Here is a 16,148-nt window from a genome sequence, read left to right as displayed (position 1 = left end):
GGTGACCAACCTTGTTGATACCTAGCATAATCATATATTATTACTAGTTATGCAAAGGTCTCCCAAGTTAGCCATTTATGCAAAAAAGATTACATTCAGAATTAAAGGAAAACAATATCAGTTACAATCTTTACTTCTGCATCACTGTCAACCAGTGCAGAGTTCTATTTTCCTCTGACTTTGCAGTATGCTCCTATAGCTCTGTTCATTTGGTATATCAAGTAGAATGAATGCATGAAATGGAGAAGTTGGAATTGAACCTGCTTGTCACCAGCCTTCATGTATTTATCTGACCTTCCTCTGTATGCAGCATAAATCCATACAAGATCTACATGCAAAGGCTCATTTGTTAGCAGTCAGACCTCTCTACTAGCTGAGGGGCAGTTTATTGATATGAAATAATAAATGCCCTTTCTCATACAGCAATAAGCACAAGGGCACTGCCAGGCCTGAAATAAAACATAATGAATGCCAGCCAGGCAAGAGTTTGGAAAAATATTTTAGAAGGGAGTCAGAATGGCTGACTGATTAATGGCCCCCTCTATGCCCCAGAGAGATACATAATTTAGGAAAAATGGGTCTTCCAAGAACTCCTGACTTATCCACAACCTGCCTCACTTCCCCTCACCCATTTACCCTGATTAAGCACCACTTAATGCTATTCACCAAACTTGGTAGCTTTTCCCATCACAAGGTCATCAAGCAACATTTACACCTATAGTTCACCTCAGGTAGACCCATTAAACCGCTCCCAACTCATTATCCACCTCCAGAAAACCATTTAAGTAATTGCTTTGGAGTCAAAGACATCAGCTCGCTGGGGGGGAGCATTTTGCCCTATATCTGGACGCCCTAGCCACCAGTGAATGTATATGTATCTTTAGATCTGAACACATGCCCCCAAATCCATTTGGGCCTCTTCTTCTTCTCTGTGAAACACTGGTCATTTTGCTGATGCCTTTGCGGACTGCTATTCTTGAGACGTGTAACTATAGCCTTCCCCGAAACTACTTTCTCTCCTCTCTGATTTTCTCTTAGCCTTGTATGTGTGCTGTGTGTGATTTCTGTACGTTTGCCCTTTTATTTCTCTTTTAATAAAAACCTTTCCAGATGAACATCTGGCTGGTTCATTTTGAGAGTTCTCTTAAGGGAATAATCCCCATAAACATAGGTGGAGAATCCCAGTTACCCCCTCTTGCTCATCTCCTTTAAGCTAATTAGGAGACCATCTATTTGGGTAATACCTTCTGCAGAACTTGTACAAATCCCAATGGTAAACTGGTATATTTAGAATAAGTGTTCCAAATATTGATAGTTTGACCCTTTGGGCCAGATCACTCACCCAACTTTCTGAAGGTTTGGATGAGGGACTACTATCCTCTCTAGAGTTGCCTTTACCTTCCTGATGGAGGGGGCCCAGCCACTCACCTTTTTGTTGCTCTTTCTGTTTGGGGCTCAAATTATCACAAACAAGTAGGGACAGGTTTCAAACAAAATATTGCCAAACAAGGACCAAACGGTCTACAGAAACCTGATAGATAATAACAATAAATTAAGCATTGCCAATATGGTGTTGTCCCACAGCTGGTTCCATTCTGCTCTCAAAACATATAATGTTTCTATTCTATGTGTATCATCTACACCACATCAGGGCATCATGGGGCAATGGTAGGATTGCTAACTCCAGCTTGAGAAATTCCTGGAGATTTGGGGATGCAACTTGAGGAAGGCAGGAAAGAAATGTCAGTGAGATGTAATGCCATAGAGGAAATTATCTCAGTCATCTGGATATCAGTTTAAATTATGGGAGATCTCCAGGTCCCACTTAAAGGCTGCCAACCCTAGGGCAACCACAGTACCCAGATAACATGCATAAAACACACACTTTGTACAGAAAATAAGTATGCTTTACAAACACCAAGTGGGAGCGGGAGGAGAGAATGCTTCAAAAACCAATCAATGAAAGTGCCTTTTTATTGGATCCATTTTATGTTTAAACTCAGCTGGAAGCAGCAGGTGATCACAGCTGTTCTGGTATCAGCTGATGAAGGAAGCTTGCATCAAAAAGACTGTAAGTAGCAAATCAATTCTGGAAACCCACTTGCAGCAAATAGATACCACACACCAAACTGTTGGATAATTTCCCATTTCACAACCATCAACAATACAGAACAAGAACAGGGAAATATATTTAAAATCAAGACAGACCTTTTTAGCACATCTCTCTTTAAAATTAACAGTCATGAAATTCAACTGCAAGTCTTAATTAGAGATGGGCACGAAATGGGGAAAAAATGAAACAAGCATTTCATGATTCGTCACATTCCACAAATCACAAACTTTCACAAAATTGTCCTGTTTTGTGAAATGATTCATTAGTTTCATGATTCGTCGGAACCTAGGGCACTTCAATGGCCCCCTTCATACCCAGAGATGCCAAACGCACAAGGAGATTTCAGCAGGCTCTCTTCCACCCACCCTCACCCAACAAGCCAGCAAGAACAAATGCTCTAAATAAGAATATAAGCAAAGAAAATTAAAGAAAAAAAAGGTAGGCCTCAGTCAAGCTAGGCCCTAGAGCCAGGCAATGCCCTGAGACTGGGGTTGGGTGGGGTGGAGGAAAGAAGGCACGTTCACCCAACAATCTTCCCATCAAGGCCAAGAGCTGAAAATAAGAAAGAGGCTTTTCAGTCTCTTTTAAAACAGCAGCAAATCCAGCCCAAAGCTCCCAATTCCACTCTCTCACTCCAAATCCCAGCAACAGGTCCTCCCTCTCCCTCTGTCTACTGGAACTGAAAAGCACGAGGCAGAGAGCTGTGCCTTATATAAGAAATGCTCACATAGAGCAGAACAGGAGGTTGGCAGACAGACCTGCCTAACAGGGTTTGGAGGGATGAGATTGGTGTTCCCATGGCTACAGAAGGCCCATCTCCTCAGTTGCCTAGGGGATTAATCCCCCTTCTCGTTGCTGTATAGGGCAGAATGGAAGCACTCCAGTTGGCAAGGAGAGCTGCCTATCAAGGTTATGTGGGCTAAGTGGGGTTTCCAATGGCAACAAATGGTCTGCATATATTCTGGGCCTATGTTGCCTAGGGAATCAATGGATCGGCGCCAGCCTGTCTGGCATCATGAATCATTCACGAATCAAACGAATCGGCCCCCAAAGTCGTGAATTTCATGAAAACCATGGCCCCACAAAGCGCGTTTTTCAAAACACGAATCGGCTCGATTCGTCACGAAATTTGATTCATGTTTCAATTCGTGCCCATGTCTAATCTTAATATCTTGGAGAGAAAGCCCATTTATTTCCCCCTTCCTACTCACATGCCATCATTTATGTATGATGGGTGAAAAAAAGGATCTTAAATTTAGAAACGTATCAGCTATTTTGGATGACTGAAAGCAAATCAATAGAAAGAATAGACCAAAGTGACTCTTTAAATTTACACACACACATATGTGTGTGCATGTTTCTATTAAAATATAATTCATGAGAAACATATAGTAATTAGGAAAGCACTTTGCATCCCTTCATCCTCCCTTGAACTTTCCATTTTTTAACTCAATACATTATGCAAGTGATTGTATATCCCACTTTGTACCTTCTGTAGAGGTGGGGTGATTGTTGTGGGGATAATAATAACATACTTTGTAAACCGTTCTGAGTGGGTGTTAAGTTGTCCTGAAGGGTGGTATATAAATCGAATGCGATGATGGTGATGATGATGATGAATGGAGGTGTATGTGACACTGAGTGTTTTTCAGTTGCCACTGTCAGAACACATTTCTTGTTTAGAGCAAAAGATATACTTGTGGAGTCAGATTGAAATAGATGCATGAACATGATCTCAGGACAGAGTTCTCATGGTCATTTCTTACTGTCGGGATTCAGGCCTGCACTGTTCTGCGCATGCTTTCTAAAAATAAGGATCTTGCTTATCAGGAGCCCAACTGCTATGACTTGCTCTGTCTAGATAGCCTGATTGGTAATGTGGAATGTAAGATACTTTTAAGAAGGCAGGCAGCAAAGTTTTGAAATGAATTTACAATTTGTTCACTGATTGGTTGTCTCATTACCAGACAGGGTTGCCCTTGACAACCGGTGGAGGGAGACTGTGAATGGTGGGGGATTTTTACCTTTGCTTGTGCATGAGTATACATATGTGCTCTAGCAATGTGATGATGTCATTTCCAGTAACGACACCATCATGCCAGAACCACTCTGGTATTTGGGCAAATACTCTATGATTTTGCCCAAATATCAGAGTTTCATCCAGAAATGTGATGACATCATTTATGGGTGTACAGGAACTGATACTGTCACTTTGCCAGCAACATCCCCTATACTTCCCCTACTAGCCAGCTTAGTAGCAGCGGGGGTTACAGGCTGGCAACCCTATTACCAGACCTTGGAACTAATCCTTTGAGGAAGTCCTATATTTTCCTTGGATGTTTTATCTTGGAGACCTCCAGTAGCAGTAAAATTTAAAAATGTTTTGAATGTCCCTTCTGTGACTTTTCTGTATATCTATTGTTTCATACTATTCTTTACCTTTTTGTGTTGCCCAAGTTTAGTTATGTTCTACCAATTTTGTGTTTTTAAAAAATACTTCCATCCAGTCCCCCTCTCCCCACCCATAACAGTGCAAAGCAACTAACAAAATACCTGAACAACAGGCTAAAACAATAAGTTAAAAACAATAAGTTAAAAACACAATTACATACATTATTTTTTCCATTTGGATTGACTAATTTAAAATATTTTTTAAAAACTATTATCAGCCCGGATTTTAAAAAAAAAAAAATCAAAGCAAGAATAATCTTAGCAATGCACCCTATTTAAAGGACAAATAACTACCATGTATTAACTACCATAATATAATGGCCAATTGATGTGCACAGTACATTGTTGGTTATAACCAGAATAACTTGTTTGGCTATTAGAAAAGAGTTAGACAAGCATGGCTGGCTATTCTTAATCATGGTATAAATTCTCAGCAGTTTAGTAAACAATTACAGAGAAGAGCAATGACGGGATCAGAGACTGTCTACAGAGTCCTATTCACTGGCATCACTTACAACACTCTACCAGCTGCTGGATTTTGAATCTAAACTTCTATAATCAGCTTGATAAAAAGGTCACCTCTCTATAACAATGTTATCTGAAAGAAGAATAAGCAGGAGGTGTAACAGTTTATTTCCAACCTGCCTGATATCAAACATCAAGCAAAATTAAAATAAAATGCACAGGTTTTCCCCTATGCTTTCTTTTCCTGACCATCACTTCATTGTAATACTATAATAGACAACAGACAGATATAGGGAATAAAAGAAACCTAGAACAGGCAGTTTCTCTTTCAAGCCACCTTCTAGTTGTTTTCACACTGACAATTATGACGTCATTTTCCAGAACAAGGGAGGCAATGGCCGGGCACACTGAAGCCAGTTCAGCAGGACAGGGGAGTGTGGGAGTATTCAGAAGGCAACCCTACTCTTGCAAAGCCCAGTCTATTTATTTATTTGGAGTTGCCTATGCAACCAATTCCTATGGGCTAAAGATCATGTGACATATTTAAACCCCAATTTATAAATGAACGCAAAGATGATGTTATAATTAAAATATACATACACAACAAATCCTAACAACTTCAACATTTTAGCTTCTATTCTGCCACCAGCTTCAGACATGGTAATATAACTACATCAAGAATATCTTACAGCATTTTGAAGTGGTTTTTAATTTAAGAATTTGGCAAATGAAAGGGCATGATTTCACTAACATGATGTCACTAACTTTGGATTTTGAGAACTGTTAGTGGGTGTCACAACAACATGGCTAATGGCTGTCCAAAGGTGTGTCAGACCAATCACGAAATGGTTACTAAAGGGACTCAGAACAATCACAAAACAGTGGGATGCTCAACAAAATGTTTTGAGAACCCTGTTTCTGTGACAGAGGCAGCAGTTTACAAATAAGTAGTCCCAGCAGACATAAAAGCTCTTCCAAAACACTTCCTGATGAGATGAAGGAAAGCCACAACTGTGTCTCTGCTTTGGGGAAGAAGGAAGAAGCAAGCAGGAGCCAGGAAACACATCTATGGGTGCCATGAATCTCACAGGCACCATGCAGGGGATCACTGGCATAAAGGTATAGAAAATGGAAACCAACCTTTAAATTGATGCGGTCAAGGAGATCCTCAACAGATTTTGGCTGAGGTGGTTTCCCCTTTCGTCGCCTCCTTGTCGGCCTTTTTGGCTTTTCTTCATCTTCACTTAGCACATCAACATAGATGAATTTGAAGGTACCCACTTTGTTATTCAGCAGTCCCATCCAGGTACCCATGGGAGGTTTGCTGATTATATCAATGATGTCACCCTTCTGCACAGAAGAGAAAAAAAATACACCTAGATGAAAGCTCCACAATGACTTTCAAATTACTATGCATCTTACACAGGAAGTAATAATAATAATAACACTATTTATATATGGCTTTCACTGTCCAAAAAGAATCATACCGTTTAGCTTGGTGTAATCATTATAATAGGTCTTTAAAGTGGGCCAGCCTCATTATCCACAAATGGAGAGCTTGAAGATAAAGGCTTGCCTAAGACCATCCGATTAATTAATGACAGATACGAGATTTGAAATAGGAACCTCTCAGATCATAGCTCAATCTCTTATTTATCTCTATTTCTTATTTAGTTGGTATGCTGTATCAAGAGAATACCCATTATAACATTTCTATACAGGAACATTTAATTGGTATAGCATAGCAGAGAATATGAAATCTTTATAAATCTAACTCACTGGGTTTCTATTAGGGGTGTGCACTAACCCCCCCCCCCCCCAGTATTTCTCAGTATTCCTGATATTCAGGTCCAAAAAATACTGGTATAATATTTGGATTTGGCTTTTTTAGGAATCCAAATATATTTGGCTCTATTATTTCTTACGAGGGAATCTTTCTAGGGGCTGAAGGGTCTGTTTTTAATGCAAACTACACAAAATTGCAGAGTAGTGAAGGCTGCCTGTCTTTTAAAGACACCTCCCAAGATTCAAGTGAATTGGACCAAGGGGTTCTATTCTATGGGCACTTGAACAAGGTTTTATTTTGTGTGTGTGAAGCCAGCCTGAATCCTGGCTGCTACACTATCTCAGAGAAAGACTGTCATCTTGATCAGGAGTCCCATCCTGATCCCATGAGTTTCCTGCTTCTAATGAAGCTCCGAGAATAGGCAGACAAAGCAGAGACAGGACAGTGAAGCATAAAGCCTCAAAGAGAAGGATACAGTTTCTAAAAAAGGAATCATCTGATTGGCTCAGCACCAGCCAAAGCAGAAGAGTACCTATCCTTGCATGGGGTGTGTGATTACAACAACAAGACTAATACAATTCTGATAGGGGAGTTACACTGGCTTTTTCTAGGGTCAAGCAGGGAAACAGGTGATCCTTGTGGGACAGGCCCATGTCAGGCAGGGCTTAGGATGTATGGGAAATCAATTTAGTCAGGTTGCATTAGTTTTCTGTATTATCTTAACTGCCTTGCAATTTTTTGGACATCTGAAACCCTTCCCTGCTTTTTTATTCCTCCACTGAAAGCAACTGCACACGCCTCCCCTTCTTACTGTCCGAGGGGTGGCGGCGCCGTGCCCTCGGACATGGCCACCCCCACCCCCGCTGGCGCCCTCGACCCAGCCGACACCCACCTGCAGCCCCGGGAGCCGGCCCGGAGTCTCGCTGGGAGGGATGCCGGCAGTGCCGCAGGCTCGCAGTCCGGCCCGGAGGGAAGGCCTGCCAGCCAGCCGGAGCTTACGGCCGCGGCCGCCGACCCGCCACGGCCGGAGACCTGATGCCAGGCAACGCACGGACGAAGAAGGAGGAGGCTGTCGGCAGGGGCGGACCCTCGGCCCCGGCGCCCGCGGGAAGAGTGCCGAAGCTGCGGGAGGGGCAAAGAGTGACTGCCCGGAAGGCCGAGCCACAGCCGGACGCCTGCGCCGGCGCAGAGGGCTAGCCGGGCCTACAGCCCCCAGAAGGCCAAGGGAGGAGGTGGGCGCAGTGGGCATACAGGCGGCTCACATGGCTACCTCCCGGGGCAGGCCATTGGAGGGGAGAGGGGCAAGGAGGAAGAGGGGCGGAAACAGGGGCGAAACGGCCAATAGGGCAAGGGCAGGTGGGGCCAAAGGATGTGGCCGCGCCTGGCTCAGGTGGTGGGAATGACGTTGGGGGCGGGCACCGGAAAGGAGGGGTGGGGGTGGCCCTAATGAAGAAGGGTATTTAGGAGAGCTCAACCCCTGGCCGAGGAGGAGTATGTCGTTTGAGACGGTGCCAGCCACCCCTGACGCTAAAGGGATGGCTGGCCGGGAGGAGCCAATTGCTGGCTGGCCTCGCCAGACCAGACAGTGGCCGCCTTTCTGAGGCCTCGAGGGGGATGCTCTCCGCCGGCCGGCCTGGCACCTGCCCACCAAGCCACCTGCCCGACCACCGGGGACCCAGCATGGACCCGCCGGGGGCGTCCCGTTCTGACCCGTCGCCATCGTTGTCGCCAGGGGGCGCCCTCCCGCCTGACACTTACTCTGTTTTCTAAAAGTAAAGTTAAAACTTGTTGTGTTAAGAAAGCCTGTGTCATCTGCAGAAGTTCATCTGAAAGAACTGAGTTATTATGTGTATGCCAGCTCTCAGTTGACCCAGGCAGTATATCCAGCTGAATGAGGGATGTTGTGCATATGGCAACGAGAGGCAGAATTTAGCCTTCCAGATTCTACCTGAGGTTGATGGCCTTTGCCTGTTGAGAGGGCAGAAGCTATTGTTTCAGGGTAAACAATAGCCAAAGCTTCAGGGAGGCTGAGGACGCAGGATCCCATCTCTGGTTTCCCCTTCCCTTCCCTCCAGAACCACATGATACAGATAGCGTACAAAAAGCACACCATTATCTGTGAACATATTTAGCTTTTTAAAAAATTCAAACTATCCAAAAAGCAGTTTACAGTCCTGAGGAGGAACACAAAGGGACCACCGAGAAACCAAGAGACAAACCAAAATCTTAAAACCGACAACTAGAGCAGTAGTAGAAATTAGGAAACCTTACAAGAACAGTCCCTCACGAAATGTGATGGAATTCAGTTATGGTATCTGGAGTGAGAAAGAGCTGTTACCTTGAGCTTCAGGGAGTCCGTGTCATATGGGCTGGGGGTAAAGTCAGTGTGAACCCTGGCACGGCCACAGAAAGGTCCTCTATATGGAAGTTCTTCATCATCACCATCTTCAGACTTGACACTCTCTCTGTTGCTGGCCGAGGAATCCGTTGTGCTTATTGTCTGTCCACCTTGTTTGCAGAAGAAAGTCCTGTCATTTGCTAGGAGAACTATTTTTGATAGCCATTTATTTCTGCTACTATTGAAAAGATAAGAGAACTAACACAGCAGGCCATGTGTCCCACTGATCTTTTCTATTTGTTTGCAAATATATATGGCATCTTTTAACATTCGTGCTGATTAAAAAACATTCTGTGTTCAGCAGCTCCCCAGAGATTCATCTGCTTTAACTGCAGCTCTTTCTATGAATAGCTTGGCTCAGATTGTCACAACACATGCTGAAACACTGGAAGCAGCAACCACTATAGCCCTCCAAAAGAGCATCATCTAAACCCTTACATATGACTGAGCCCTCAATGCTGCTGTGCCAACTTTGACTAAAAGGATGGTTTTCTAAGCCAAAGCCAAAGAAACAAAATGAGGACAGCCAATAAAGACTGTCTCAGGCACAAGCATAGGCTCACCTTCAATTTAGCAAAAGACTTGCTTTTCATGTTAATTTTTAAAATAACCACACTTGCACCAAAGATTCATAGACACATAATGTTATAGACACACAAGCTGGGAACCCACAAGGGACCACTGGGAAGACAGTTTGGTATTTTGCCTCCTTCATTTCTCCCTCCAGGACCCTCTAAACTCTCAGTTTTGAGTATATTGCCACCCATTCTGGAGGATTTTTGGTCTTCATTAGGTCATTTTAAGGTGTACCCCCCTTTCCTTTTTTGGTCACTGTACAAAGTTCTATTTTTCTGCCTTGAGTATGTACAGACCATACCTTATCTGTGGGCAGCCCTGTTGTGCAATATTTGTCATCCCTACAGGGGCCAAGCCACTTACTATTAGACATACTGAACATACACAGCCCCCACATACACAGCCCCCACTGCTTCACAGTTTTATCCCACTCCCCTTCCTTCTCTGAGATAGGAGGATAATATGATTTTTAGACTGCAGTTTCAAAAATCTTTAGGTTAAGCTGTGGTTTTTATTTTTAAAATGTTTATTTTCAACAGAAATGCAAATTCCTTGGGTTGTGTTGGATTTGATGGCCACTCTAGGTCTGCTGGCCCTAACTTTGTCACCAGTGTATTAAGATATCAGCCTGATTCTTAGTCATGCACTGAGGATTTTCATTTTCTTCACATGTACAATCCCTATTACCTCTAAGACATTTCTTTGAGTCTGAGGACACCGCAGGTGAAAATACCCCCAGGAATATTGAGGCACATGCAGTCTGCTAAACAAGGTAAGAGCAGAAATATTTCAGTTTCTAAATTCTTATGGGCTTGCTGTCCAGCATTTGTGATTCAAATCCTTCACATTTTGCATGATGTTATTTGTTATTATATCTATATCTATATAAATACATAAAAACAGGATTTCAAGGCAACATTAAAGATCACCTAAACCATGTACTGAACATTGTCACTTACTCATTGAACTCTGACCACTTAGGGAGCTTCTCAAACTTTCTACTGAACCACCAGCTTTCAGCTTGGGTTTATCCAGACATTCAGTATCTGCCTGTGGTGACTGAGGGGATTCTGGCATTACATCCAGGCTGGAGTCCTGAAAAAAAGTATTGCAGAATTTCATCTCAGAGATACCCATACATATTATTTTCTATCAACTCTCCTTTTGAACCTTTCCAGTCTGGTTTCCCTTCTTCTTATCCAGCTAAAAAAAATGCTTTGTGTTTCCAATAACATTCTTAGAGTAAAATTGAAGGGTTCATTTTATTTAAGTTCTCCTTCTGCACTTCTGTTCAATCTTTTGATACACCTGAACATTCCCTTCTGTTCAGCTACTGTTTTATCATGTTTTCAAGACATGGTTTGATCTTTAAAGTTTTCTTTTAATGGCTCAAATCCTTTTCTTATTTCTATAAAAAGTCCTTAAGTATCAATCTTCTTTACATCTTCTTCCAATTGCCCCAATTTTTGATCTTCCATTACTTTCCACCAATTTTCATAAACTTAACTTTTCCAAAACTGAGGTTCTGGTTTTCACACTTGTTTCTCATGCCTTGTCAACATTCCTTTCTCTAATTCTGGATATTGCTGTTCTTTTGATGTGGCATTTTTTTATCCTAGGTCCAGGCTCTTGCAAAATTCTATCATTGTCAGTTGCCCTAGGAATCTAGAATCTGTTTTTCTTTGTATTGACATTGCCTAAAGTTTTTCTTTTATCTTTATTTTTTCCTACCTGTTTCTACTTCTGCTGTGATGTATATACTGCCCATTGTTTGATAGTTGTGATTATTTATTAAAATAGTTATGCCCCAACTTTCCCTTGTGGTTCAGGACAGCTTACAATTTTAAATTAAATCCCATATATAAATCCTTTATATCATTCTTTTCACTGGCCTTCTTCTCTCTTCTTGTCTTCTCTTTGAGCTTCTTGTACTTGTTTTCCAATGTGTTCACAGTCTTGCTCATCTCCATATCTCTTCCGCTCTTTTACTATATGTGCCTACTAGGAGCCCATTCTGTATGTATTAATCTTGTAGTTAAGACTGCCCTCTTTATTCCCTATCTGTGTTTCTTTTCCTTTGCAGCTCTTTATCACTGGAAAGCCTTTCTGAATGACTTCTGTTATTTGTTTTTCTATGTGCCTCTTTAAGACTCATCCTTTAACCATGGCTTTCTCAGACTGACTCTCCTCCCCTTTGATTTTTCTTCACTTATATAAGTTGGTAAGCATATGTGGAAATCACCGGGTGACCAATACAGGAACCAAATATATTACATAATTGGAAGCAGTAGCTAGAGAAGCTCTATTATCTCAGGTAAAACAAGACCAGGAGCTGATTGCTATACAGATCACGAGTTGCTAATATCAAAAATTACAATAAAGCTGAAGAGAAATACTAAAAGAATCATGGTGCTAAAATACAATCTAAATAACATTCCTGAAGAATTTAAAGACCAGGTAAGGAACAGATTTGCAATACTAAGTTTAATTGATTGTGAGCCAGAAGAACTATGGGCTGAAACTAGAGATATTATTAAGGAAGAATGTGCAAAGACTATCCCTGTAGCCAATAGAAAGGAGAAGCCTAAATGGATGTCTGAGGAAACTTAAAATTGCTAAAGATAGACGAGAAGCAAAAACAAAAGGCAACAGAAATAGGGTCAAAACTCTAAATGCAGCTTTTCAGCGGCTTGCACACAGAGACAAAGAAATCTATTATAATAACCAGTGCAAAGAAATAGAACAACAAAAAAGGAAGAACAAGAGACTTGTTCCAAAAGATGCGAGAAATCAAAGGGAAATTCAAGCCACAGCTTGGGATGCTGAAAGATCAACATGTTAATACAGTATCTGATCAGGACAAAATAAAGGAAAGATGGAAACAATACACTGAGGAACTATACATAAGGAAAGCTGGATTAGATCTAGGTGGAGTGAAAATTGGTGGGAGGAACATTAACAATTTGAGATACGCAGATGACACCACATTACCAGCAGAAAACAGTGAAGACTTGAAATGACTACTGATGAAGGTTAAAGAGGAAAGTGCCAAGGCAGGATTACAACTGAACATCAAGAAGACAAAAGTAATGACCGAGGAACTACACAATTTTAAAGTTGACAATGAGGAAATTGAAGTTGTTCAAGATTTTCTATTCCTTGGCTCAATCATCAACCAACAGAGAGACTGCAATGAAGAAATCAGAAGATTGAGACTTGGAAGAGCAGCTGTGAGGGAGCTAGATAAGATCCTTAACGATAAAGATGTCTCTCTGGGGATGAAGATCAAGATAATCCAAACTATAGTATTCCACATTGCCATGTATGGATGTGAAAGTTGGATGGTAAAGAAAGCTGACAGGAAAAAAATTATTCATTTGAAATGTGGTGCTGGAGGAGAGTTTTTCAGATACCATGGACAGCCAAAAAGACAAGTGTGTACTAGATCAAATTAAGCCTGAATTCTCCTTAGAAGCTAAAATGACAAGACTAAAGCCAGAGCTCATTTGGAGGGAGAACACTCCAGAACTGTCAGGTGGCCGTGCCCACCTGACTTTCAGCCATTTTGGGTGTTTTCAGCCTCAATTGGGGCCAAAACGGCTTGTATCAGGGCACCGACCCAATCCCCGCTGTTTTGGCCCCAATCCTGACCCCAAAGGGCCCAAAATGGCAACTTTTGGCCATTTTGGGCCCATTTCTGCTGGGATCAGGGCTGAAACAGACAGGATCAGGTCGGTGCCAGGCAGGGGAGGGTTCTCTCACCTGGCACTGACCCAGTCCCAACCATTTTGGCCCCAATCTTGGCCCAAACGGGCCCATTTTGGCCTGGATTGGGGCCAGAATGGCCCAGATTGGGGTCAGAATGGCCCCAATCTGGTTGGTTCTGGGTGGGGGAACCCTTTTCTGCCTGGCACCAACATGATCCGGGCTGTTTCGACCCCAATCTGGGCCGAAGGGCCCCAAACGGTCATATTCGGCTTGTTTCAGCCTGGATTGGGGCCTAAACGGCCCAGATTAAGGCTGAAATGGTGTGGATTGGGTCGGTGCCTGGGACTGACCTGATCCGGGCCATTTCAGCCCCAATCTGGGCCCAAAATGGCCACTTTTAACCATTTTGGGCCTATTTCTGCCGGGATCACAGCCGAAATGGCTGGGATCAGGTGGGTGGCGGGCAGGGGAAGCCTCCCCCACCCAGCACCAACCCAGTCCCTGCTGTTTCAGTCCCAATCCAGGCTCAAACAAGCCCCAACTGGCCGTTTTGGGTCCTTTTCTGCTGCAATCGGGGCCAGAATGGCTGGGATTGGGTCGGTGCCTGGCGAGGGAACCCTCCCTCGCCTGGCTCTGACCTAGTCTGGGCTATTTCAGTCCTGATCTGGGCCCAAACGGGCCCCAAATGGCTATTTTTGACCATTTGGCTCCATTTCAGCTGGGATCAGAGCCAAAACTGCCAGGATTGAGTCAGTGCCTAGTGCGGGACCCCTCCCCTGCCTGGCACTGACCCGATCTTGGCCATTTGGGGCCCAATCCAGGCCAATACATTCCTAAAATGGCCAATTGGGGCCCGTTTAGGCCTGGATTGGTCCCCAAACAGCCCTGATCAGGCGACTGCCAAGTGGGGGAACACTCCCCCATCTGGCATGAGCTGAATCCCAGCCATGTCAGGCCGATCAAATCAATTATGCTAATGACATACTTCCAGTGATGGAAAGGGGTGTGGCATATGGTAATGAGTAACGCTAATGAATTCCTGCCGCTCTTTTTCTACAAAATGACCCCTGACTAAAGCTATCATACTTTGGTCATATGAGAAGACAAGATTCTCTGGAAAAGTCAATAATGCTAGGAAAAGTGGAAGGCAGCAGGAAAAGAGGAAGACCTAAAATGGGATGGCTTGACTCAATAAAAGAAGCCATGTCCTACCGTTTGCAGGATCTGAGTAAGTCTGTTAGAGATAGAACTTTCTGGAGGTCTTTCATTCATAGGGTCGCCATAGGTTGGAGAGGACTTAATGGCACATAACACACACACAGACATACTTGATTTTCCAGATTTTGAAAACTACTTCACAATTTTAAATACTTCCTTGACAACAATAGCAGTCCCTTTTGAACTATGAAAAGCTGAAGTTGGAGAACATGGAACATGTGGACAAAAAGCTGTGTGAGCCAGAGGCTGCAGTCAGAAGAATAAAACCATCTCTTTTTTCTCTTTTCTTCCTGAAGCTTATGAGTCTTTTCTGGCAGAAGAGGAGTGAGTGATTCCACCCAATTCTCATTCTCATTATCCAGTATGACTTTTTCTCCACATGAGTCCTGGAACCTCCACAATCAACTTTTTCCAGGTCAAAAGGGGCTGCTGGGGTGAACAGAAAAACTTTCACCAGCACTGATAGGATACACCCAGATAACATCACCATTCATAATGGTTTATTTATCCTCGTAAGTACATGACGTTTTCATCAAATAGTTTGTTTTGTTTCAAAGCTTTAAATGCACAAAACCACAAAACATCTTTCAAATGTCACTGCAGATGAGTAGTGGCACACTACTCTTTTCACACACACACACACACACACACACAGAGAGAGAGAGAGAGAGAGAGAGAGAGAGAGAGAGAGAGAGAGAGAGAGGAGAGAGAGAGAGAGAGAGAGAGAGAGAGAGAGAGAGAGATTCTAAATATTCCCGGCCAAATGAGGAGGAGGAGGAGTTTAATTGTATACGGCCAAAGGCCGTCACAATACAAAGTTAAGTAAAAACAGTAAAAATAGAAAGCCGGCCAAATGAGTCAATTACTTAAAAGTCTTGGATGCCCCCCACCCCCATAGTTTTCCTGATATCATAAACCTTAGGATCAAGCTCTTTATACATAATTTACTGAAGGTGGTAATGAAAATTTAACACAGCGTAAATGAAATGGCCAACAAGTAAATGAAATGTTAGTCTAGACTGGGTAGCTGACTTCTTTTTCTTATGCACTGCATTAAAATGAATTAGCCTGATGTGAACACAGCAAAATGCTTTAAGTGACATGTAGGCTATTTTTTCCAATTCAAAAGGATCTCATCCATATCCATTTTAACATACTACTGGCTAAAACAACTTCTTTATTACTGGGAGCTGTGGGGGGGATTCATGCATATCCTATAGGGAAAAAGGTATTTTGTTTGATACATGCCAATGTGTGTGTGTGTGTGTGTGTGTGAGAGAGAGAGAGAGAGAGAGAGAGAGAGAAACATTCAAGTCTATCTGTAGTGAGAAATTAAAAGAAACCTGCTGATATAGAAGAACTGATGACTTATTCCACAGACATACAGTCACAAACCCTCTCAATGAAGCCTGTTATTTGCGTGCTGCAGAGTC

At 42.8% G+C, this 16,148-nt stretch overlaps 1 protein-coding gene across 1 annotated transcript in view; it reads right to left on the bottom strand.

Moving 5' to 3' along the window:
- SASH1 (SAM and SH3 domain containing 1) overlaps positions 1-16,148 on the bottom strand; it is a 189,981-nt gene that overhangs the window by 22,315 nt on the left and 151,518 nt on the right. Inside the window, exons 13-15 of the mRNA XM_054969939.1 lie at positions 10,749-10,884; positions 9,154-9,323; positions 6,170-6,379 (exon numbers count right to left, since the gene is read on the bottom strand). Coding sequence (XP_054825914.1) covers positions 6,170-6,379; positions 9,154-9,323; positions 10,749-10,884 — 516 coding nt within the window. The remainder of the gene's footprint in view (positions 1-6,169; positions 6,380-9,153; positions 9,324-10,748; positions 10,885-16,148) is intronic.

This window comes from Eublepharis macularius, chromosome 1 (assembly GCF_028583425.1).
Source record: "Eublepharis macularius isolate TG4126 chromosome 1, MPM_Emac_v1.0, whole genome shotgun sequence".
NCBI classification, from domain to species: Eukaryota; Metazoa; Chordata; class Lepidosauria; order Squamata; family Eublepharidae; genus Eublepharis; species Eublepharis macularius.
The sequence above is the reverse complement of the archived record's forward strand: the minus strand, read 5'-3'. Positions and strand labels throughout refer to the sequence as shown.